Source organism: Fringilla coelebs, assembly GCF_963513975.1.
Source record: "Fringilla coelebs genome assembly, chromosome: 6".
NCBI lineage: Eukaryota > Metazoa > Chordata > Aves > Passeriformes > Fringillidae > Fringilla > Fringilla coelebs.
Genome location: NC_140034.1, coordinates 10079132 through 10101920, shown reverse-complemented (window position 1 = coordinate 10101920; position 22789 = coordinate 10079132). Strand labels below are relative to the sequence as shown.

General features: G+C 42.2%; 2 protein-coding genes across 5 annotated transcripts; one reads left to right on the top strand and one right to left on the bottom strand.

Annotated features, from left to right (window-relative positions):
- Positions 1–80: 80 nt before the first annotated feature.
- Positions 81–7890, bottom strand: XRCC3 (X-ray repair cross complementing 3; the record flags this gene model as incomplete). Its single annotated transcript, XM_084207958.1, has 7 exons — positions 7790–7890; positions 7297–7434; positions 6178–6390; positions 3504–3658; positions 2439–2651; positions 1348–1394; positions 81–303 (listed from the first exon to the last, which is right to left on the bottom strand). The coding sequence occupies exons 1-7, from the start codon at positions 7842–7844 to the stop codon at positions 81–83; spliced, it is 1044 nt and encodes a 347-aa protein (XP_084064084.1). The 5' UTR covers positions 7845–7890.
- Positions 7891–9881: 1991 nt separating this feature from the next.
- On the top strand, positions 9882–22690 carry ZFYVE21 (zinc finger FYVE-type containing 21). Of its 4 annotated transcripts, none has more exons than XM_084207363.1 (8): positions 9882–10054; positions 14900–14950; positions 16288–16456; positions 18145–18220; positions 18593–18684; positions 19469–19522; positions 20997–21139; positions 21974–22690. In XM_084207363.1, exons 1-8 carry the CDS (start codon positions 9932–9934, stop codon positions 22007–22009), a joined length of 744 nt encoding a protein of 247 aa, XP_084063489.1. In that variant the 5' UTR covers positions 9882–9931; the 3' UTR covers positions 22010–22690. The 4 variants fall into 4 exon arrangements, with proteins under 4 accessions (XP_084063489.1, XP_084063491.1, XP_084063490.1 ...); XM_084207365.1 differs by lacking the exon at positions 21974–22690 and adding an exon at positions 19173–19231 and having other exon boundaries at positions 20997–21124; XM_084207364.1 differs by lacking the exon at positions 19469–19522.
- Positions 22691–22789: the final 99 nt, after the last annotated feature.

Genomic DNA, 22789 nt, shown 5'->3' with positions numbered 1-22789 from the left:
AATTGCATTTCACCGATAATTCTTCCTGAAGCAAAGTCCTGGTACATTTTTGGAGCAGGAGACTTTACTATGCAAAAGTGTTACTTTATTCCTTTTACACCTTCCAGCTGTACTGTATAGTAGCAAAAGGATGGAGGGAGATGAGGAGCAAAAACAACACTTAAAGTCCTCCTGCTGCCAGCACAGGGAGACGCCGCTGCAGGGGAGTGTCTGGGCAGCCACACCCGCTGGGCCATCAGTCTCATCAGCAGCTGGTTGGACCAGGTAATTCCAAGGGCTGGAGTGACTCTGCTGCCCACTACCCTGTAAGGGAAGTATTTCACATTTCTGCATGTGTGGATTTCATATTAACTACCTTCTGTTGTAACAAAACTGCACTAGAAGGCATCATTTACTGTTTCTCTAAGATACATTGAAAACTCCGGGCCTTTGAAGAGGGGACAGGGTTTACTCACAAAACTTAGGCTCTCCCTGTGGCAAGGAAACAGCTGGAGAAATGCTTCTGTACAGAACAGCTGTCATTCTTTCAACTACAGCTAGGGGGAATACCTGCCTCCATCTGGACAGGCCTCTCGTGCAACAGGAAAACCACACGAGAAAAATGGTTGAACTTTTAATATTTGAAGTGTGTAACTGTTGGCCTTGGATTCCATTTGCAGGTATATTTAGAAATGTTGGGTAAACAGATCACTGCATTTGTGTGACTTTCAACTCAAGGTTTAAAACAAATTTTTTTCCTGGAAAAAGTGCAATTTCTCCAGTAAAATAAATACAAGATAACCAGGCAAAAATAATAATTGAACCTTATCCTTGTTCTGTGTCAGTTCCAGAATCTGAAGGACACAGTGAACTTCTCACAAACACCCATTTATGCAGTACCCAACTTATGCAGTAAATCAAGGTTATAGTTAGGATTCAAACAACAAATACGTACATTTGAATCCTGTTAATATCTTGGTGTCAGAAGATACTATTTTGGGTTTTTCCTTAGCTCACTAACAAAGCCAGCTGCTAGGGTTTGGCTGCTGTATTTTTTAAGCAGACAGGAGGTGCATGTAGTTACATCAGAGACAAGATGCAGAAATACTCTTGTGTCAGCAGGTACTGCAGCCATTAACTCCAGGGAATTTTTCCTGCTAACTTGTGATTAGGGATTATGATGTAAATGTGTATGACAGTTTCTTCCCTTCACAGCACGAGCTAGTGCTGATCTCCAGCAAATCCAGCATTGCTGGGTAAATGCCCCAGTGCTCTTCACATGACCTTGTAGCCTACCCTGGAGTGACAAAGATCAGAATGGTTCAGAGCTGCTGTGTTTGACATTGTCACTCTGTGTGGGTGACTCACCTACAACTGCACTGAGCAGCTTCCGACTCACTCACTGCATCCGTCACCTGAAGGACAAAAACAGATTTGCAGCTGACCTGGGGTTCTGGGTTTGTATTCAGCAAGCAGGAGGGCAGGGAAGGGAACCAAGGCAAGAAAATCCAAGTTATCAGAGCATATATTAAGCCAAGTTAGAAAACACTCTTTCAAGGCAAACTAAAATGGATTTGGGAATCACAAGCTGAGTTTACAGTGTTAGAATTACTTAGCAAGCTACAGCTTATATTAATTAAACTACTAATAGATGCTTTATTTGGATTAAAAAAAAACCAACCAAACCACAAACAAACCCCCCACACTCACAAAATTGTTGCAGTGCTGTAGCTGGAGATAAAAAGTAGAAAACCCTCATCTCCCAAAAGTGCCCTGTTCTCAATGATTTCACTACCTTTGAAGTTTCTGAGTGGCCTGCCTGCACATTCCCTTCCCAGGGCCACATTGGAGTGTGAATGCTTCACCTCTGGCATTCAGATGCTCCTTCAATTTGTGAGTGGACTAAGAGCAGTGTCTTGCCTTGTTTTCTCAAAAGAAACCTCTTTGTGACCAGTATCATTACGGCTTGTTTTGGTCCAGCTCAAGTCAGTGCATGCACTTTAGTGCTTCAGTAATCTCAGCAGTTACACAAAAATGCCGAGTTCCACAGAACTGCAGCAAAGTCCCTGGTGCTTCACTGTCTCGTGGGATATAACTGCCTGCAGGGCTCCCAGAGCAATCCTCCTGACAATGGCATTTGACGCCAGTGATAAGAAAGAACTCTGTTATTTTGCTTTGATGCTCTGTGCAGTTGCCATACATACCTATTTCTGTTAGCTTTAGTGGACAACTTTTGAGAACATTAACAGCCTAAAAAAGCTTAAATAATAAAGTTTGAGTAGTTAACATTTACTAAAGTACATCAGTTTAAGGAAGCTTCAGTTTCCATCAGTCATTAATAGTCAGCTGACGGTGGTAAATACAGCACTGTGAAATCTGCATTTATACAGATTGTTCCATCACCTTCCAGCCATTTATTAAACAGTCCCTACAGAACAAGAAGCAATTTGATATCATACCTGGTTAATGCACACGATGGGAGTCCTGAACCTGGTGCTCAAGCTGTGCAGCTGTGCCCCAAAGGCCTGCAGGTACCGCGCCCTCAGAGCCGCCTGGGCCGGGCCGAACTCGCCGCGGAAGAGCGCGGCCATGGAGTCGATGAGCACCAGGCGCGCCATGCCCCGGGCCAGCAGCAGGGACAGCCTCCTGGTCAGGCACTGCTGGAAGGTGTCCTGCCACACACACACACACAGGGACAGTGACACAGGGCAAAGAACCCTGCCAGGACATCAAGAGACTGAACTACGGCAATCACCACTGCAGCACGAGCTCAGGGGGTTCTGAATCATGAAGGCAGCTGGTGGATCTCAGCTGGTGGATCTGAGTCTCACCAGTAACCACATCTGGTGGGTGGTTTTACTGAGGAGAAAATGGAAGAGACAAAACTGCAGCCTGCATTTACCTGCAGCTCTGACTTCACTGATACTTTTAAATCTCAAGGGTGTAGTACTACACTCCTAAACTGTTCTGTTTTCATAGAATTATTTAATGTTAAGGGGTTGGAATGGACCTTCAAAATCATCCAGTCCCAGCCCCCTACCATGGGCAGGGACACCTCCCACCAGACCAGGTTGCTCAGAGCCGCATCCAGCCTTAAAGACTGCCAGGGATGGGGCATCCACAGTTTCTCTGAGCAACCTCTTCCAGTATCTCAGCACCCTCACAGTAAAGAATTTCTTCCTAATATCTAAATTTCTCCTCTTTCAGTTTGTACCCTTGCCCTGTCCACATGTACTGACAGAGAATCCCTCTCCAGCTTCCCTGCAGCCACTTCAGACATTGGAAGGCTCCTCTGAGGGTCCCATACAACCTTTTATTCTCCAGGGTGAACAGCCCCAGCTTTCTCGGCCTACCTGGGGAAGGAGTGGTTCTCACTGAAACACTCAGGATGTGAGACTATCATGAAGTGTTCCAAGCCAGTTACAAACTGTGCTGCTCTTCCACTAATGACCTTAACAGTAAAACACTGCCTCAAATCCATATTGATCAAGAGCCTTAGAAACATTCTTTACGCTACTACTTACCAGGTCCGCTGCCTGCTCAACAAAAATATTGTTTCCAAATCTGATCTTCTGTATGATTTCAGCTGGAACATCTGCACGCAGCTTATGCTGTTGGTCTATGAGCTGCTGCAAACGTTTGCTTGGAAACACATCTTCTGTACAAATGTAGACAGCTCCTGTAGCCAAGGAAACCACAGGGCCCTTACACACACAGTTTTCTTAAAGCACACAAATTCTATCAGACATTCTGCATTTAAAAGCTACACATACAGACTTGGAAATTCATGTTTATTTGGTTATTTTGTAACCATGTTGAATCAGTGATGGAACAAAAACCCTACCTCTGTGACTTTCCTGCAGATGCCTGGTCCTTTCTTCAGCATCAGCTGGGACAACTGGATTTGGTACTCTCCACTGGGTGACACTCACTGTGCACAGCTGTGGAGCACCTGATCACCTGCCCTTGGGGATCAGGAGTATCACCATTTATCCAACCCACAGAGTGAAACAGTCTGCCTGGTTCAGTCAGAAATCCAAAACACAGCACTATGAATTTAATGCTAAAAAACCTGTGCTAACTTGTTTTGAGACAACAGCTCCAAAGTAAAACTTTCTGGCCTCCTCAGCTACCATGCTTATTTAAGCTGACTGCCTTTTGCACAGTGCTGCTTTAATGCTGAAAGACAGGGATTTCTCTCCCATGAATTCTGGGCTCACAGAGAAATCATTTGCTTTCTGAAAATCAGACCTGCCCTAAACAGGTCACTTGTCCTCTCCTTGGTTTATTTAAAAAGGGTGGAATGTCCATTTCTTCATATTTCATAGTTACTGGGGTTCTTCCAGATGCAGATTTGCATTTCTAGATAGATTGACGCTCCATTGATTAAATAATTGTATTTTGATCCATAGTTATTGCAACATTCAGGACACTGAAAACAGTCACAAGTCCAATAAAACCCAAACAGAAATCAGCAATTTCATCAAATCTGTTATTCAGGCCAAAAAAATGTGTTATGCTGGTTGTTTACAAAAAAAATGCCACCAAAAATCAACAAAACAGGAGTAAAACTTATTAAAACCCCTCAACCTCAAAAAGAAAAAATTTTGATTCCTATGATCATAATCTGTCATGCACCAAACCAGTTAGTTACCAAGAATCAGTAGCAAACATTATTTTCTAATTCAGAATTCTAATAAGGATATTAATTTGTTCCATTATATTCACATATTATTTATGAATATGGGCATATAAAATAAATTCAGCCAATACAAGTGAACACAGCTGACATTCCCAGAACAGCAGAAAGATATCCTGGAGGCAAAGGAGGCCTTTGTTTACTTTCAGCATTTCTTTGCTGCCAGCCTCCTTGCACTGAGAACTACAAACAAGACTAGCAATAAATTTAATGAAGTAACTGTTTAAAGAAATGTATTTCAACATCACCACTTACGAGAAGGGAAGTTTCTAATCAGTAAAAAAATACAATGAACCATAGTTTTAAATCAGTAGCAAAATCTTCCATTGATAGTGCAGAGTTCTGTGAGAATTTCTAAGCATTGCTGTTCTCCTCAAATTTCCTAAAGGATAAAACTCCTCACATTTAAACTGAGCTGTAATTGCTGTGTTTCTCATGGGAGGCTCAACATGAGAGTGCCAATAGGGTGTTGGGCACCTTCCTCTATTCCTTGATTTCAACACAAAAAGGAAGAAGTGCTGGAGCATGGATAAAAATGTATTTTAACCATGTGCAGCAGTTAGCAGCAGCACACAAAGGAACAGAACAAAATATAATTGCTTCTGCTCTGATTAATGACATCATGTAATGTAAGCCATGGGCTACTCACAGCCCTTTAAGCAAGATCTCAACTTGTACAGTTCATGATTTTTCCACATGGGTGGATATAGTTCAAGAAATTAGTAAGTTTCCCCACAAGAAGCCACTGAGCTGCCAAATAAAGCCAGTGCTGTGTGCAAGGAGCAGCAAAGTCACAGGTAAAACACACCTAAGGCAGACTACCAGAATTCTCAGAAGTGACACAGTGACTCTCTTTCTATGGCAGCAATAGTAAAAAAAAAAAAAAAAAAAAAAGGTAAAAAAAAATTGGGAGTTAGATTAGTATGACACAAGGGTAAAAAAACCACACTCAAATCAAAGAATAAACCTGTATACTTTGGTAAACCCAGGAAAATCACAGGTACAAAACAATGTTACCTTTCCTCAATTACATTTCCATCAATTTTACTCTGTAAATCAGTACAATTATTCTTACCAATTACTGTTATCAAGTTATTGTAATCAAAAAAAATAATCTTTGAAATTTGAAATCCCCAGCTAGGGAATATATACCATAGACCCAAGATGTATGTAGAAAGTTATCTGCTGAGCTGTTCTGCTGACCTGAGGAGTCAATGAGCTCTCATGACAGCAACACTCTTCTTATGTTGTTTGAGAGTGTGTTGAGTTTTATCCAGAGTGGCAGGCAGGCAAACAACAGCCAACAGTAATTTTGAATTATGTTGTGCTGCAGGACGTGCACAGCAAGCTTTTCTCTCTGCAAAGACACATCAGTCACTAACTGGCTTCCTGCTGAAGTTAGCCATGCACTGAGCATGTGCACCTGCTTTGATGAGGCTCCTAAGGACAGTGCATTCCCTCAAATGGGAGCTGAATCCAAGTGTAAGTTCAGCACTTACCAGACTCTAAGCCACCGTACTTGTAAGGGTACTGCACACACAGGCACAGCTGTAAACCGATCTGAGTCTTCCCAGCAGAACTCTCCCCAGCAAGCTCTGTGATTCCCACTAAAGGAATGCCTCCTTTTAACAAGTTGTCCAGCACTGAACACCCCAGGCTCAGCTTCTGGTGCTGGGAGGTCAAATGATCTTTATCTTGGTAGAGCTGAAGTGCTGCAGGGTTTGGGAGTGTTTTTTAATGATTAAAAAGAAAAAAAAATGAAAAAGGTAGTTTCACTTATTATTTTTCCAACACACAATGATACAAAATAGATGCTGTACACAAGGTTTATCCCTACAAGGGATGCTTTCTTTGTTGATGGAGAATTTCCCTAATTCTTCCCCACTCTGGTCTTCCCCACTTCTCTCTTCCCATCAGACCTTTGCTGAATATCTGTACAAAGATTGATAATTTACACTGAGTTCTTTCCTCCTCTCAAACTCTTTTTTTCTTTTCTCTGCCTCTAAGGTGTCACTGAGGAAAATTACACTCAGAGAGGATTTTGACAGCAAAGGTTCTAGCACAGCAATTATGGAAATAGAAATAGCAGAGTACAAAACAGCACAGCAGGCATCTGGTCAAAGCCTGAAGACACATGCCATCACAAGAAAATAGATTTTAAATACAGAATTGTCATCAAGAATTTGTGCAGGAGAAGCTATTAGGTCCTGCTTGCTTTGGAATGAGGTGTTTGTGACAAAGCAGTTTATGAAGCTTTTAATATATGATAGAAATTTTTCAACTAGTCTTAGTCCAACAGGATAATAGTGAGAGAGAGGAAGAGAGTGCGAAAGAAAAAGGAAACGTTCTGTTCCTGTGTTTAAGTGTTTCAGACTGGAGAAACACTTTGTCCTGTTCCAAGCAGGCTCAATCCTGAAAATGACACCCATTCACTTCCATTTACCCCCAGGGGAGCTGTCCTTAGCATAGTTAAATAATTCTACAGCACAATTAAAACACTTCCATTCTCATTTCAAACCCACATTCCTGTGTCATGGAGGAGCCAGAACCATCTTTTCTCCCAGTAACAGTTATTTTCAGCTTTAGATAGAAGACTTTTTGTGTCCTGACTGCATTACCTGTGAGCATGCTGTTCCTCCTCAGGGTGTGAGAGACTGTTTTCAGCAGGCACTGGATGTCTGCACTGGAGAGCTTCATCAATCTCTGCAAGTCTGCTCCAGACAGGTTTAAAATCTCTTTTACTGATTTTATGTCAGCTGAAACAAGAGGAATTTTTATAAATACTTTTGGCTGACTTACACAGCAAAGTTTTCCCAATTTGTAATTCTCATTTACTTGAGGTTTATCTATGATGCATTCTTGTATGGTGGGCAGGCAACACTCACTTGGAATGTACCAACACAAGCTGTAAAATGGTTTGGAAATTTATTATTGAAGCATGGGCAAAACCCAACACTCTTAATTACTCAGAAAACTTCTTTATGAAATACTTAATTACAGTTCTAAAATGTTAGTGTCCATCTGCCTGCTTATACCCACAAACACACAATTATGTCAAGGATGTCACTGTGGTGACAGATTTGTTAGTGAGACAGTGGCAAATTAAATTACCTTTTTTCAGGGCAGCAATTGTTTTAGGGTTCAAGTCAAACTGGTCCCAGTCCATCTCCTGACACAGCACAGCAATGAGCAGCACATCCCATAATTATCTGTGATGAAAGTGGCTTTTATCACAGACACAGGCAAGAAAAACAGGCATAAATCAGTGTCAAAAGTTTCCAGAACTTTTTTTTCTATTTTTAACAATATATTTATCAGTTATCTTAGAGAAGTAACAATTACTCTGGGGTTATTATGAGAACTATTGCTATTATTATTATTTTAGATATTGATAAAATTTTATATGGGAAGAGTGTGGCCAGCAGGCTGAGGGAGCTGATCCTCCCCCTCTACTCAGGCCTAAGGGAGGCCACATCAGGAGTGCTGAGTTCAGTTCTGGGCTCCCCAGTACAAGAAAGACAAGGAGCTACTGGAAAGGGCCCAGCAGAGGCCACAAAGGGGTCTGGATGAGGGGTCTGGAGCATCTCTCTGCTGAGGAGAGCCTGGAGAGGAGAAGACAGAGAGGGGATCCCATCCAAAGGTGGGAGCCAAGAGGATGAAGCCAAACTCTCTTCAGCTCCACCTCAAGGTGAAGGAGAGCTCTTACACTGAGGGTGGCAGAGCACGGGAACAGCTGCCCAGGGATGGAGACATTCCAAACCCACCTGGACTCATCCCTGTGTCCCTGCCTAGGAGGGGGATTGGGCTGGATGATCTCCAGAGCTCCCTTCCAAACCTGGCTATTCTCTAATCCTGCCCTTTGGCAGAAGTCTTCTCTGATGGCTGTTTACATTTATCCTATTAAAGAATTCAACAAACAATCCTGCAGTTAAGAGCTCCTGGTAGTTTTAATTGCCTGTAATTCTGCCGAGGGCTTTTGTTCGGGAGTGCAGCTCACAAGCAAACTGTACAGTGATTTATTCCTGCCCTGCCAGTCCTCACACGAGGCTTTCATTTTCTAAGAGAAAAAAATCTCACACACGAGCAGTTTAGGATGACCCAGGATTATTCATGCATTGGACAGTCATTTATTTAGCATATACACATACATTTATTAGCTAAAAGCAAATTTAATATTAAATCGTTAAAATCTGTTTGTTTCTTGTAATGACATTAAACAGCTCTTTAATACTTTGGTCTGAAACACAACAGTTTAGCCCCATGGCTGCTTAGAAAGCACTGTGAGGTTCTTAGCATTATTCTGATAAATTTATGAAGGATTGCAGCAGTCACCCAGGAGTTTTATGAGCATGCATGACTCTATGAACAATCCCTTTTTCAGCACGGGGGGAGAGGTTGTGATGGGTGCTAATAATCTAAGAGAGGCAAGTTACTTTTAAGTAACACCCATTTAAAGCAACATTCTGAGAAGGTTTGGAAGCCGAAACTTACTGACATCATTCATGGTTACGACGGCCCTTGACTGAAGGGCTCCAAACCATTGCGCACTCTCCGCTCACAGGGAGCCGCTCCACGGATGAGGCCCAGGGGAGAGCGAAACACCGGGAGCGGGTCACGGTGCAGCCGGGGGTGTCCCACGGAGCCGGCAGCGGCGGGGGGAGCGAGGGGCGGACAGCCGGACACACGGACGGACAGACGGACGGACAGAGCGCGGCACCGCCACAGGGCCCTCACGCAGTGACGAATCTCCCGCCGCCCGCGCAGCCAATCAGCGAGCGGCCTGCCCACCGCAGGCCAATCAAAGCTCCCTTCAGTGACTGCCCCGGCAGGACAGCCAATGGCAGGGCGCCGCTCGTTCCCCTCCCGCGGGGCCGGCCGGGAGCGGCGGGGCCGGGCTGGTTCGGAGCTTCGGGCGGGCGCTGCGGCAGCGTCACGGGCGCTCTGCGGAGCCGCCCTCTGCGGAGCCGCCCCCTGCGGAGCCGCCCCTCGCGGCCCGGGCTCGCTGTGCCGCTTCCTGGAACTCCGCGACGCGGCCGTGGCGCCCGCGCCCTTTGCTTCCGGGTTGCGGGGCACGAAGGAGGCGGGACTAGCACGCAAAGGGACACGGGATTGGCTGGCACGCCGTGAGCTTGCGGGCGGGGCCGGAGAATCGCTGCTTTCCATTGGTTGGGTGCCCTGTCCGTCGCTCAGCGCCGCGCGGCCATTGGGCGGCGGCGGCGGCCGTCCCGCGGCGGCGGCGGCGCGCGGGGGAAGATGTCGGGCGGCGACGCGAAGAAGCTGGTGCGCTCCCCCAGCGGGCTGCGCATGGTGCCCGAGCACCGCGCCGCCCGCAGCCCCTTCGGCCTGGACGAGCCGCCCTGGGTGCCCGACAAGGAGGTACCGCCGGGGGCAGGGGCGCCCTTCCTTTCCCTCTTCCTTCCTCCCTTTCCCTCCGCTTTCTCTCTTCCCTTGGGTTGATGGGTTAAAGGACACGGGCACGGGGCTGTCACTCGTTCTTCAGCGCTGTGCGGCCCCGTCGCGAAAATTGGCGAGCGATTGGAGATTAGAAGTGTAGCGGACTGTGCGGTGTTGCTTTAAACGCTTATAAAGGTGGTTCTGGTTTAAAAGTAATTGCATAAATATTGAAGCACTAGGGCTGAGGTAGAACGGCCCTTCTGGCTCCTGGCGTGAGTGTTCGTGGTGTTAAAGAGTCACGGAACATCTCAGTCTGTTTCAGTCAACTTTGCTTTTAAATACTTACCCAGTACACAACGTGATGTGATATTTTTAATTTCGCGTGATGAGAGTTAATTGTTGCCAGTCGCTGCACCCAGATGCACGCACAACATAGAATCCATTGTTTGTTTATTTATTTATTTATTGCCGGCGTTCTGTGGCGCGGACACACGCCAGTGCATTTCAGTGTGACCCGCATAAATGCAGGTTTATTTTAGATGAGGATTTGAGCCGGGGTCACCGAGCGGAGTCCGTGGGCAGATCCGGGCGTGCTGGGTCTGTTCTGCACGGGAACGCCGCGTCCTCCTGCGCTGGGGAGTGCAGAACAAAACTGCTCCCTCTGCCTCGGGTCTCTGAGGCAGAAAGTTCTGACTAAAGATTCAATTAAAAAGTGTTTGGGGATTGTGGCAGGATCTATTTAAACTTGTTAGATACAGAGAGAGAATTAAGTCTGTATATTTTAGAGATATCACTCTGATGTGTGTTGTTAGTTTGAATTTTCTGTTGCAGTTTTATTGAAGGTATTAGTTTTCCTTAAAATTCGACTTTTCCCTGTAGTCTGCAGATCTATGGGCTGAGGGTGTGAATTGTGACTGAATCTGCTCAGGGTTATTTGCTATTGAGAGGAAGTGTGATAGAGGTAAATATTTTAAATGCATTTGTTAATGCAAGATTAAGACTATGTATTGTTATTTTGTGGTTAGTTATTTTACTAGATTTCTGGAAGTAAAATATTTTTTAACTAGAAAAAAAATTTTACTAAATTTCTGGAAGTATGTTAGAGTTCTGACATCCCTTTGCTTAACAAATGCCAAATTGTTACAAACTTTTTCCTTAAATAAAGGAGGTGTGTGATAAGAGAAGCTTATAAATTCCATGTTTTTGTTAAGAACAATTAAATTTCAAGATACAGGGTTACCAAGACAATGAATTAGTTGAGGATGCTTGCTCTTGTTACCATGTCAGACATAATTAGAAAGGAAGTGTATGTGTCCAAGACAAGACCTTGAATGGTATTGGCAAATTCTGGTCTGGCTTTTCAAATTGGCCAATATCCTATTGGCTTTTGCTGTGCAGCCAGTAACACTCACAAATCCAGTAGTTTTATTTTTCTTATGCAAGAAGAGTCAACTGGCTTATTTTCTTAAATTAAGGCCACTTAAGAATTATGGCAGTTGGTAGTTTTGTGCAGCTTATACAGTACTAAAATGTAATTAAGTTTAATTTTTTTTTAATCACAAGATTATACAGTCTTAAAATATCAGTAACTATGAGGAATTTGAAATGCAAGGCTGGAGCAGGACTATTGAAAAGTTTACTTTTTAAAGTAATCTTATTTGTCATACAGGTAATGAGTTGAGGGGGATTTATGACAGTCTGTGCTGAGCATCATTAAAGTCAGGACAGAGCTTAGAATGTTTTGCCTTGTCTGACTCAGAATTTCTCTGTTAATCACCAGCAGAACTTAATTGATGATATTTCTGTTAAGGAAACCTTGGACTAGAAATTAAGATGTGCCAGTTTGCCTGCAGAGGTGGCCAAACCTTGTGATATCCAGCTGTGCAGCAGATGTTTCCGTGGCTGAGGAGCATGCAGAGGAGCTGACAGATGTGCTGGGAGGGTTCCCTCCCTGGCTGCAGAGGGAACTGAGCCCTCCTGACAAAACCCAGGCTCAGGCAGTGCCAGAGCACCTGAGCTCTGTCTGCCCTGTGTTTGCATCCTGCCCTTTCCCCCTGTGGCCGGCTGTGCTCCAGGTGGGATTTCCTGAACCTCCTCCTCTGCAAAGGTTCAGTGTGTTAGGGAGCTCCCATGCCTCACTTCTTGAATCACTCTGTTATTATTTGTGCTAATAAAGCAGGTGAAGTGTAACTATAGATTCGTGTCCATCCATGGGATTCTCACCTCTGGCTGGATCTGTGGGATTGTGGAAGTAAGTTCTCACACTTGAGCAAACCCATGAGGAGTTTGCAATGAACAAGCTCTTGGTATTTTTAAATTAATGTCAAGATCCAACAGCTGTTGGATGTTCTTCCATTTTCCTCTTTCTAGATGAAGTAACAGACATTACTGATACTGGCATTGGTGGTTGACAGCACATGAAAAGAATGTGCTTTTGACATGAATTCTTATTTAATTTCTTGCTTCACATCTTTTTGTTTGAAGACATGAGAAGTAACTTGGACATTGTGCTTCCTTCTCTGTTAATGTGATAAAACCCCTCTTAGCAATAAAACTTAATTCAATGCTAGTCACTCTCTAATTATGTCAGTGCATGGATGAATAGGAAAAATTCACCTTTCAAGATGTTCTCAATAAATATCTTGTCCCCGGCAAAGCAGAAATTGACATTATGCAAATGGTTCACTCCGTTCTGGTTACTTAAAGCAGAAATACCTCGAAGGAACAGTATCTTGAGCTTGCTTGTGTCAGAACATTTTCCTAAGAAAATCCAATTTTTCAATGCCAGCTACCATGTGCTACTTGACTTGTGATTTATTTAGGACTGCTCTTTGTATGAGGCAGGGCGGTCATCATGGGTCTGGAATTCAGAAATATTTTTCTATAGTTTCTGTTAAATAAGAAGATGGATAATTTTGTTCCTTCCTAAAAACCACTTTTATGTTTAGCATAGCATTCTGTATGAAATCTATGTAAAACAGTATTTAGAAGAGTTTGGGTCTGATTTTTTTTTTTTTCCCTTCTAGGTTGTGACTTGTGCTTTCTGCATTTTGGCAAAAACCAAATAAACAAAAAAACCCAAACCTCAACCCCCCCTAAAAACCCAGTCCAGCTGAACTAAAAAAAAACCCACCACCACCAAAACCCAACCAAAAAACTCCCAAATATTTTAATTAAGAAAATTAATTAGCACTCAGGTAAATTCAAGGCATACCAAAATTATTGCCAGGACAGCTCCCAAGCTATGAAACTATATGTCAAAAATTAAAACCAGGTAGAGCAGAAGATGACATTAGCTGTGGAGTTCTGCTTGTTACAGAGGTGAAACCTGGTGTATGCTGAAATTGCTTCATGCTGACATTATTTATCAGTGAGTGTTGAAATAACCTTTTCTGCAGCCATTGTGAAAAGATGTGTTTGGATGCCTCAATTCAGTGTTAGTTAAAACAATTCAGGAACACTCCCAGTGCTCTTCTGTGTGGGATTTGGAAACAGCTTGTTGTAACAAATTCTGCAAGTAGGTGTTTACCTTCCACTACAGTGAGTGCCATTAGTGTCTAATGTGTTAAATGTCTGTTTAGACAGCAGAGCCTTTCATATAAACTATTACCAATTATTAACAAGCTTGCTCTTCAAAAGGACATGAAAAATTTCTGGAGAATTTTTAATTTAGCTGCTGGAATATTTTCTTGGCTGCAGCTGTTGAACTTGTAACAGTGATTGAGTATCTGCTGGAGCAGAAGTCCCTGAATAGAAGCTGTTGTAACCTGAGGGGATTTATAGAAGAAAAAGGATTAAGTATTGAAATGTGTTAATTAAAGGCAAAGGGTGATTACTGTGTGCTTAGCAAATAGCACCTGCTCAGCTTCGGGCATGTGGTTAAGAGGACATTCTGCTGTAGTCTGACATAGTCTGGTTTGAGGAGTTTCAGTTTCTAGAGTTATATAACCTAGTACAGGATCTAACCATGTTCTCCTTAGTAAGTTGTCAGGCATAATTTTGCATTAATATTTGCTAGTAAATATAGCAAAACTTGCATTATAAGCCTCAGACACTGGGTTTTGATATGGTAGATAAAAATATGCAAATTTTTGTTGAAAATCCAGTTGTCTAAGGATTGGGTATCAACCCTTTGGTAGGTGGCTTTTTATACAGAAAATTTTGATTGTCCAGCAGTTACTGATCACTTCTAGTTGTTGACACAGTCAAAACTGTCACCCCTTAAACTCTACTTAGCTGGGAGGGAGAAACTCATTCAATTTTTTTCTGTCATTTTTTTGAAAGGAGTGTGGGTGTAAGTTTGTTTTAGGAAAGAGATATTTCAGGAAGTGACTTTTTGTAGCTGGAATAAGCATTAGGTCTTGGTGGCTTGGAAGAAAACCAAATATCTCTTAGCATGTTTCAAAAATGTGTGAGTATTGAGAGCATTAAATTGTGTAAATGTTTTGGTGAGTCAGCAGAGCATGGTAGTAAAGTGAGGACAGCTTACAGAAAACCAGTTGATTCTGGAGCACGGGACTGTCTGGATAGCCAGACATTATCAAGAATGGTAAATAATTCTGAAATATACTTTTGCCTGCTGGCAGGATGCACTATTCATTAGGGGGAAGTTTGGCAGCTTTTTGGTTTTGTCTTGCAAATGGAGATGACATTATTTTGCAACATCAGTATTAAATGAAAGCTATTCATGGTGAAAAGATAAGGGATGGAAATTTGTTGGAGGTGTTTCTTTATGGGGCATAATGTAAAGCTCATTCTTTGTATATGGTGGTAGAATTAAAGGTTTAAAAAGATTGTAGACTAATCTTAATTTGTACTGTTTTCTAGTGCCCAAGATGTATGCAGTGTGATACAAAATTTGACTTCATAACTAGAAAGGTAAGATAAATTAATGAAATGTGAAACAGTAAGTATTGCAAAGTACTAAAATTGACATATTTTGAAAAGTAAACCAGGATTTGTCTTTAGTTTGGAAGAGAGAAACTCCAGTTAAAGTAGAAAGTGTGAACTACATAATTAGGCCTGGTGGATGAAGAGAAAACACTACCATTACATTCTGTTTATTAATAGTAAGAGGTCACTGTGGAATGCAGACTGGTGTGCAGAATGGTGTGCAGAATATGACATGGAGAAATCTGCAGAGCACCCTTCCAAAGAAGGCCAGCAGTGATTTTTAGGAGGGAGCATCATTCCTTTGTATAAGTACATTGACACTTTGTAAGCACAGGCTTACAAAAGTGAAGAAAGATGTGAAAGTGTGACTTGTAGTCCAGTGACATGGTTCATGTTTTTTAATTTAATTGTTTGGAGGGAGAGGGAAGGTGAAGTTTTAAACCAGACACACTCATATTTTATACCAGATGACAAGCTGCTGTGTTTCCCTTGTGTTAGCTGTTGAAAGCAATTGGAAGTAGCCTTGGGAAATAGGTACTCCAGAGAATTTTGCAGCACATTTGGAAGGAAATCCTAACACTGACCAAAAATGCAGTGTTATCAGTTCCTTGTACCAAACTTTCAGGCTTGCTTTGAGCCACAGATGAGTTCCTGCTTGCCTGGGAGTACTTGTTCTGTCATGAGAACTTGCATCAGGAAGATCTGCTGGCACTGTCACACCCCTGATCTGGAGCACAGGCCACTGGTTGCAGATTTAGGGGCTGTGAAACACACTGCAATACTCGTTCTGGTTTCACAAGTTCACTGGATTTGTGCTGTGCTGCCTGATACTTCTGATAAAAGGAACAGCTTTGGGTTCTAAGTATGAACATTCTTATATGTTTCCCATGGGAATAAGAGAATAAGTTTTAAAAGAGAGAATAAGTTTTAAAAGAGAATAATAGTATTTTCAGTTGAAGAAGAATAGAAACTTCAGTTGAAGCTCTCCAAGATCTTTTGTCAGAAGTGCAAAGGGACCTGGAAACCACTCTTCTCGTGGGTTTTTGTTGACAGGGAGGTGAAGGATTTACTGGAAACCAGAGGACCCCTTTTCTGTCTTTTCTGTTCCAGAAGCATCTTTACAGAGTGCCAGCAAAGGCTTAGAGTGCTGCTGTTCATATTATACTCAGTCCTTTGTGTCCAACCTTCAGAGATTCCTGTCTGCCACTGTAACTTAATTTCTTCTACCTGTCCCTCAGCTTGCACGTTTCACACCTGAGAAACTTAAGTAACCTAGTAGTTTCCTTAGTAAATAAGTAAAGGAGGTGTTCTCTCGTGCTTAGCACCACTGCCGAAGGTGTGGGAAGTGTTTCTGTGACAAGTGCTGCAGTAAGAAAGTGCCTCTGCCTCGCATGTGCTTCGTGGACCCCGTGCGGCAGTGCGCCGAGTGCGCCCTGGTCTCGCAGAAGGAGACCGAGTTCTACGACAAACAGCTCAAAGTGCTCATGAATGGTAAGCACCCAGGGCTCCTGGTGGTGTTTATTCAAATTCCAGGGAACAGCAAGAGCGGTGCTTCTTGTCCAACAAGCTGTGGTTTTGTTTTCGCTCTGTCGCGCCTCTTGTTTTGCAGTTAATGATTTTGTGTTACAGGTTTATTTAGAGAGAGGTTCACACTTCGTAGTCGATGTTTGCACCTCTCAGTTTGTACTTCTTGGTTTTGATGAAGAGTGATTTAATTAAAGACAGATTTTTAATACCTGTGAGAACAGATGAGTGTGCAGTTGGCATTTTCCTTGAAATAATGCATCTTTTAACCATATTCCTGTTACATTAAATAAGGATGGAAAATACTTTAGAGAATATTTTAACATTTTCAAACAAGATACAGTGCTTGTTTCAAGCTTCATCTGAGAGCTTTGATCTTGTCTATGGCCTACAGCTGTGGTTGATGGCGGATCATCATGAGTACTCAGTTTTCCATAGGTTTAAACCGTCACAATACAGTAATTCATGTTCCAATTACATTAAGAAAGCTGATACTTCAGTTTTTAAAATAGTCTGTGATCCTTCAGTGCCTTTTGAAGATCTCTCAGCATGATGCCAGTGTGCATAATGGGTAAGCTAAGCCCCACGTGTGACGGGCATGGATGTTCCTGGGGAGATCCTGGGTTCAGAAGGGAGTGTGCTCATCCTGGAGCATATAAATCATTCTTCACTCTGCTTTACTATGAGGGCGTAGACAAGTTTTTAAATCACATCTTTTAAACTGAAGAGTTTTTTTTAAAGCTTGTCCTGTTTGCTTTCATGTTCTGAAGTTGTTCCTGACTTGCTGTAGAGCCACAGATGGTGGTCAGAGAGGTGGTGGTGGCTGTAAAGTCCTTCTCCAGCCTTGGTGCTGCTGTCTCTGTCTCACTTCAGCAGCACGGGCTCTGTGCTGGGGGTCAGTGAGCCTGGATGCGCTGGGAATAAGGAGGTGAAACTCCAGGGCTGCATGGTTCAGGTTATGGGGATGGATTGCAGACCATTGGGCAGGGCTGGATGTTATTTTCATTTCCTGGGCCAGCAGTACTGGGATTGGGTAATACAGGGAGCATGAGGCATGGAAGAAGCAAAGGGGTCGGGCGTGTAGGGCTGCGCTGGGAGTTCTGAGTCACTTCCCTAGTGTGGCAACAGTGAATTTCCCCTTGCCAGAGCAGTTTTGAGGGGGAAGAATCAACATGAAGGCTGAAGTTCATTGACCTCACAATAAGATTGAGCCAACCTTTAGTAATGAAAAAGAGATGTCTTTACAGTTTCTTAAGCCTAGAACTGAAGGTCACATCCTGCTATTAAATTGGTATTTTTAATACAGAAACAATCATTTGTGTTATAGTGATCACAGAGGGTCTTTAATTGCCTGTCTTTGCCACCTCCAAATCTCTTCATTTTAAAAAGATTCCCCTTTTAAAAAATCATCTGCATTTCTACACATGGGAGAAATTGTATAGCATGTGTGAAAGGTCCTGTAAGTCAGAACATGATAATTAAAGATCAGCTTTTTATACTTGAGTGTTTTGCTGATGTTAATCAGTTTAATATTCCAGTTATTCTCTTATTTAAGTCAATTCAGTGTATTAGTAAGTAAAGGTTAGCTGTTCTTTCTGATACTTGAATGTTGCTTCTTGAATTCTGTATTAGAATACTAAACCATTTCTTTCCAGGTGCTACATTCTTTGTAACTCTGGGAACATCTGACAAATCTGAGCTCATGGTTTGTCGACTTTCCAACAACCAGAGGTGAGAAAGATTGATAGAAATTGCCCTTGTAAATTATAGCATTGTTGTACTTACAGCTCTATTCTTACATAACCTAAAAAAATATGAGAGTAACATGCCCTGAGGATATTGGAGAGAGTAATCAGACTGAAAGGGTAGATCCAACAATACTGGAATGTTTGCTTGAATTTACTAACAGTGTGGATCAGAATGTCTTGGAAGGGTGACAGTTCAATGAAAAGTAACATTTTCTGCTTGATTTCTATCCCTCCTCACCCCAAAGAACAGATAAACAATGTCACAGAGAGATTGTTTTATTTTTTTCCTCTGATTTGGAGTTGATATTGTTGGGAAAAAAAAAAGTGAAAAAAACCTTTTTCTTCTATTATGTAGATACCTGGTTTTGGATGGAGACAGCCATTATGAAATTGAAATTATCCAGATTTCAACTGTTCAGATACTTACAGAGGGATTTACTCCTGGAGGTAAATTTTTCTTTTAATATAAGTGAACTATTAAGAAAAAAAAATATGAAGCTGCAGTTATTGAGCTAGACAGTGCACTCAGTGTGTAACAGTGTTGGTTACAACTGCTCTCAGAATGTCCCATGTGGCTGCTGGAATTTGGGGGAACACCTAAAGATTGAAAAGGTCCCTTGCAGCCTTAATGTGGGAGAGCCTCTTGATAAACCTGAGTAAGGGTAGTTGTCACCTGTTCTCTTGGGTATGTACAAATATTTACTGATTTAAGAGCTCATAGGAAGGACCTGTTAGTCTTTGGTAGCTTCCATTTCAGAATCCAGCTGGGATTTTGCCTTGACTGGTTCAGACATTGTTAACAGAATGAAATGGGGGAGGGGGAGTAAATAATTCGACAATCCTTTCTTAATTTCATTCAAGATGAAGGGGTGGCCAAATGAAACTGGTAACATCTAAATTGGAGTGCAGCAACTTACTGCCCCATCTCTTACCAGATTTTAGAGTATTTCAGGATGAACCTGAATATGAATTGACTGAAATGAGAACAAACAAGGTCAGGAATTTCAATAATTGCTCTTTATCAACACTTCTGTCACTGCTGTGTTTTTCTAATTGCACAGCCCATCTGTGCGTTATTCAGTCAGTACAGCATGTTAACTTGAATAAACTTACCTTGGTATTTAAATCAACCAGGTGTATTGCTGAGTCACTTAATGCTCCTGTAATTCCTTGTTCACTACTCTTCTGATTGCTTTATCTCTTTTCTGCCTGCCTTCCTTCTTGATGGTAGAAAAAGATATTCACACTTACACCAGCCTTCTGGAGAGCCAGCCTGTGACTGAAGGTATCTGCAGTGCCTTTCAGCATGACTCACCCAAGCATGTCATGACTGCCTCACCTCTTTCTTCTCTGCAGTGCTGATTATTTGCTTGATCCATAATTGCTGTTCAACTTGAGTTCTGTTCAAATCTGACATGTATCTGTTCCTTCCCATATGTCTGTTTAATAAACCAAGAGTGAATGTTTTGTAACGCTCTGGAGAAGAGCTAAGGTACTCAAGGCGTTCTTTAGACCAAAGTGCTGTTGTCCATGCTGGGAGAAGGGGAGATGAGAAATGCTATCTGCAGTAGTACACAATGTTACAGATCACCTGCTTCAGCAGGTTGCTGAATTGGGCATACTAGAAATGAATATACTCCCTGTGTGCTGTCTGATAAGGCTTTGCACTTGAACTGTTAATTATTGGCTTGCTTTTACACAACTTTAAAAGAAAGGCCTCTTTGTTATGCAAGGTGTGTTCTGTCATAGTAATGCCAGACATGGGCAAACTGGTCAAGGCTGTAGGTGTGTGATTTCCACTGGTTTATCTTTCAGTAGCCCCTTAATCCGTTATTCTGACCAGTAGGGGCAGAGAAGCAATTGATGAAGTTGAATTTCCATTTATCCCTAGGAGAGTAGAAAATAGCTCTTTTATAAACCCTGCTGTGGGCTTCTGATTGGGTTAGGTGCATTAACAGCACTAACTAAATTGAGTTTGGCTTAGATTGGGATTTGTTTTGGCTCCTCAGATATTGCAGTAACAGCCTCCAGGAGCCCTCTCATGTAGACACTTCTAAAAACAGCTTTGTAAGAAGTGTGCTGTGTATGCTAGTGCTGTTCCTAGAGCTTAGTTTATGCTCCACTGTTGCAGGAAGTAATGACAGTGATGTGTAATTTTAAAAGTTCTTGTTAAATGTCTGTATTTTTGGTTTGGTTTATCTTCATCTCTTTAGCCTCAGTAAGAGACAGAAACCCCTCGCTTATTGTGCTGTTGGCAGAGCAGCGTCTTTGGTAGCAATTTCCTTCAGGAAGTAAATGATGTTGCCAGCTATTCTCTAGCCTTATGCAAGCATCATTCCAACCTTTGCCAGGTTTAGAGGGACTGCTGCCTGCTGTGCCAGCCTGTATCCAGCAGGACCCTGCTTTGCCATCAGTTTGATTAGACCCTAAGCCTACAGACTGCAGGCAGGCTATGAAACTGTGGTAACAATGTCTTAACGTGGTGCTAGTAAATCATGAGGCTGTTCCAGGTGTGTGGCTTTACCTGAAGGCTGATGCAGGTTCTGCCTTGGTGCTTGGCAGAGAGAATGAAGCAATATGAGGCTGCAGGTTCCACTGCCTGGCACTACGAGCCGCGGTCATGAGCGCCTCAGATCCAGCAGTTGCTTGTGCTCTGAACTGAGCAATGAGCACATTTCTCCAAACATACTCATGAGCTGGAAAATGTTGTGTTACTTGGTAAAACTGCTGCTGTTCCAGATGTTATTTCTCTTTTTCAGGAGGCAACACTCGTGCCATAGGAATGATCCTGCAGTACAAGGTACCAGGGTCGGATGAGGTGACGCAGATGAAGTTTACTGCTGGTGAAGACTTCAGCTGTAACAAGAAGCTGTCAGCAGCCTGGCTGGCAGCTATGCATAAGGTAAGCAAAGCAGCCAAAACTTAGACAAGGCTGAAGAAAATCTTTACATAGGATGTTTAGCAGCACCACAGAGAGCATTCTGCCTTAATAGTATTTCTATTATTTTTTTATCAAGGATTTCAGAGCCTTGTTGCTTAGAAAACAGAAGCTATGGCTGGGTGTAATGAACATGACTTTATCTTTCTGCTCAGAGACATGAAGAATTTATGCACTCTGAAGGGTTTCCCAAGATCTTATGTACGTTATTAGATGAAAAGAACTAAGAATTTGGCTTTAAATTTCCTTGGATTTTGTTACTTGCTGAAGAATGTGCACTATGAACTACTCATGTGACACTAAGTTCAGCTAATTGTTTTTACTGCTTCATGATGGTTCAAAGAAGTTGTTGATTTTTGGAAATAGAAGACTTTAATCTTTCGGTGCTGGGCCCTGCATGGGTAATGAAACTGAATGTTGCTATTTGCTAAATCAAAGTTATGGTGGGAAAAAACCAAAGCCACACTCCAGTCAGTCACCTGATGGATTGCTGATCAGAGCTGTCATTTATAATGTGTATGGGCAGGTCTGTGGCTCTTTGCAGCTTTGTTGCCATTTTAGAACTCCCCAGGTGCCCCTACCCCAGCCTTTACTCTGCTCAGCAGAGTGTGCTCAAACTTCTGTCACCATGCAAGTGCATTCAGCACTTCTTGAATGCTAGTACAGGCCTCAGATGGAGGAAAACAGAGGAAGAATTTAAAGCCTTGGATTTAAAGTAGGTTTTTGGAGGGGTGGGAAGCAGATAAGGTGGCTGCAAGTGAAACTTCAGTTAACACTGACGTTTTCCCTTTCTGTTAGGCAACAAAACTTCTCTATGAGTCTCGGGACCAGTGAGAACTGCAGATGTGGCCTCCTGAGGGCACACACAGACACCAGCCTTCACAGACCTGCCTCTCACTTTGTGCTGATTTGACAGCTGGAAATATTTGCTGTTCTTGACTCTCTCTCATTCCAGCGTGGTTCATTATGTAAGAACTGGCAAAGGCAATGTGAGTATTTTTTTGAACCATGAGTATTCACAGTAGTGTGCAATATGTATACAGTTAATGCTTTAAACAGCCTCACCTTTTAAGACTTTGTATATTTTGTTAAGCCTTTACTGGCACTTAATATGAAAGTGACCTGCACTACAGCTAATGTACAGCACAACTTTTATAGTAACCATTATATATACTGTTTGCTACAGGAAGCAAACAAATGTGTATGTCTCTTCTGCAGAGAATAGCTTTTGGGTATAGATCTCAGGTTTTTCCCTCTATCCAAATGTTTAAAATCGATGTACAAAAAAAAAAAAATCTGCCTTAGATATGATTTTATAGAAATCACGTGGGTTTTTTTAAACATTTAATTTTAAACATCTAAATTTTTCACTGAATACCACCAAATTTGACTTGTATGAACTTGACCGTGAAACTTCACTTCTGTAATAAGCTTCCAGAATAATTTTTAGTTTTGTATTTTCTTTTTTGGTAACAAGCTTTTGTTAATCTAACTGTAATGCTATCTGAAATTGTATACAATTTAATGTACAAAAATGAATAAATTAATTCACTTATTTAAAAAAAGAGGTGCTATTTAATTTTGTAATATACAGCTTCTTTTGTAATGGCCACC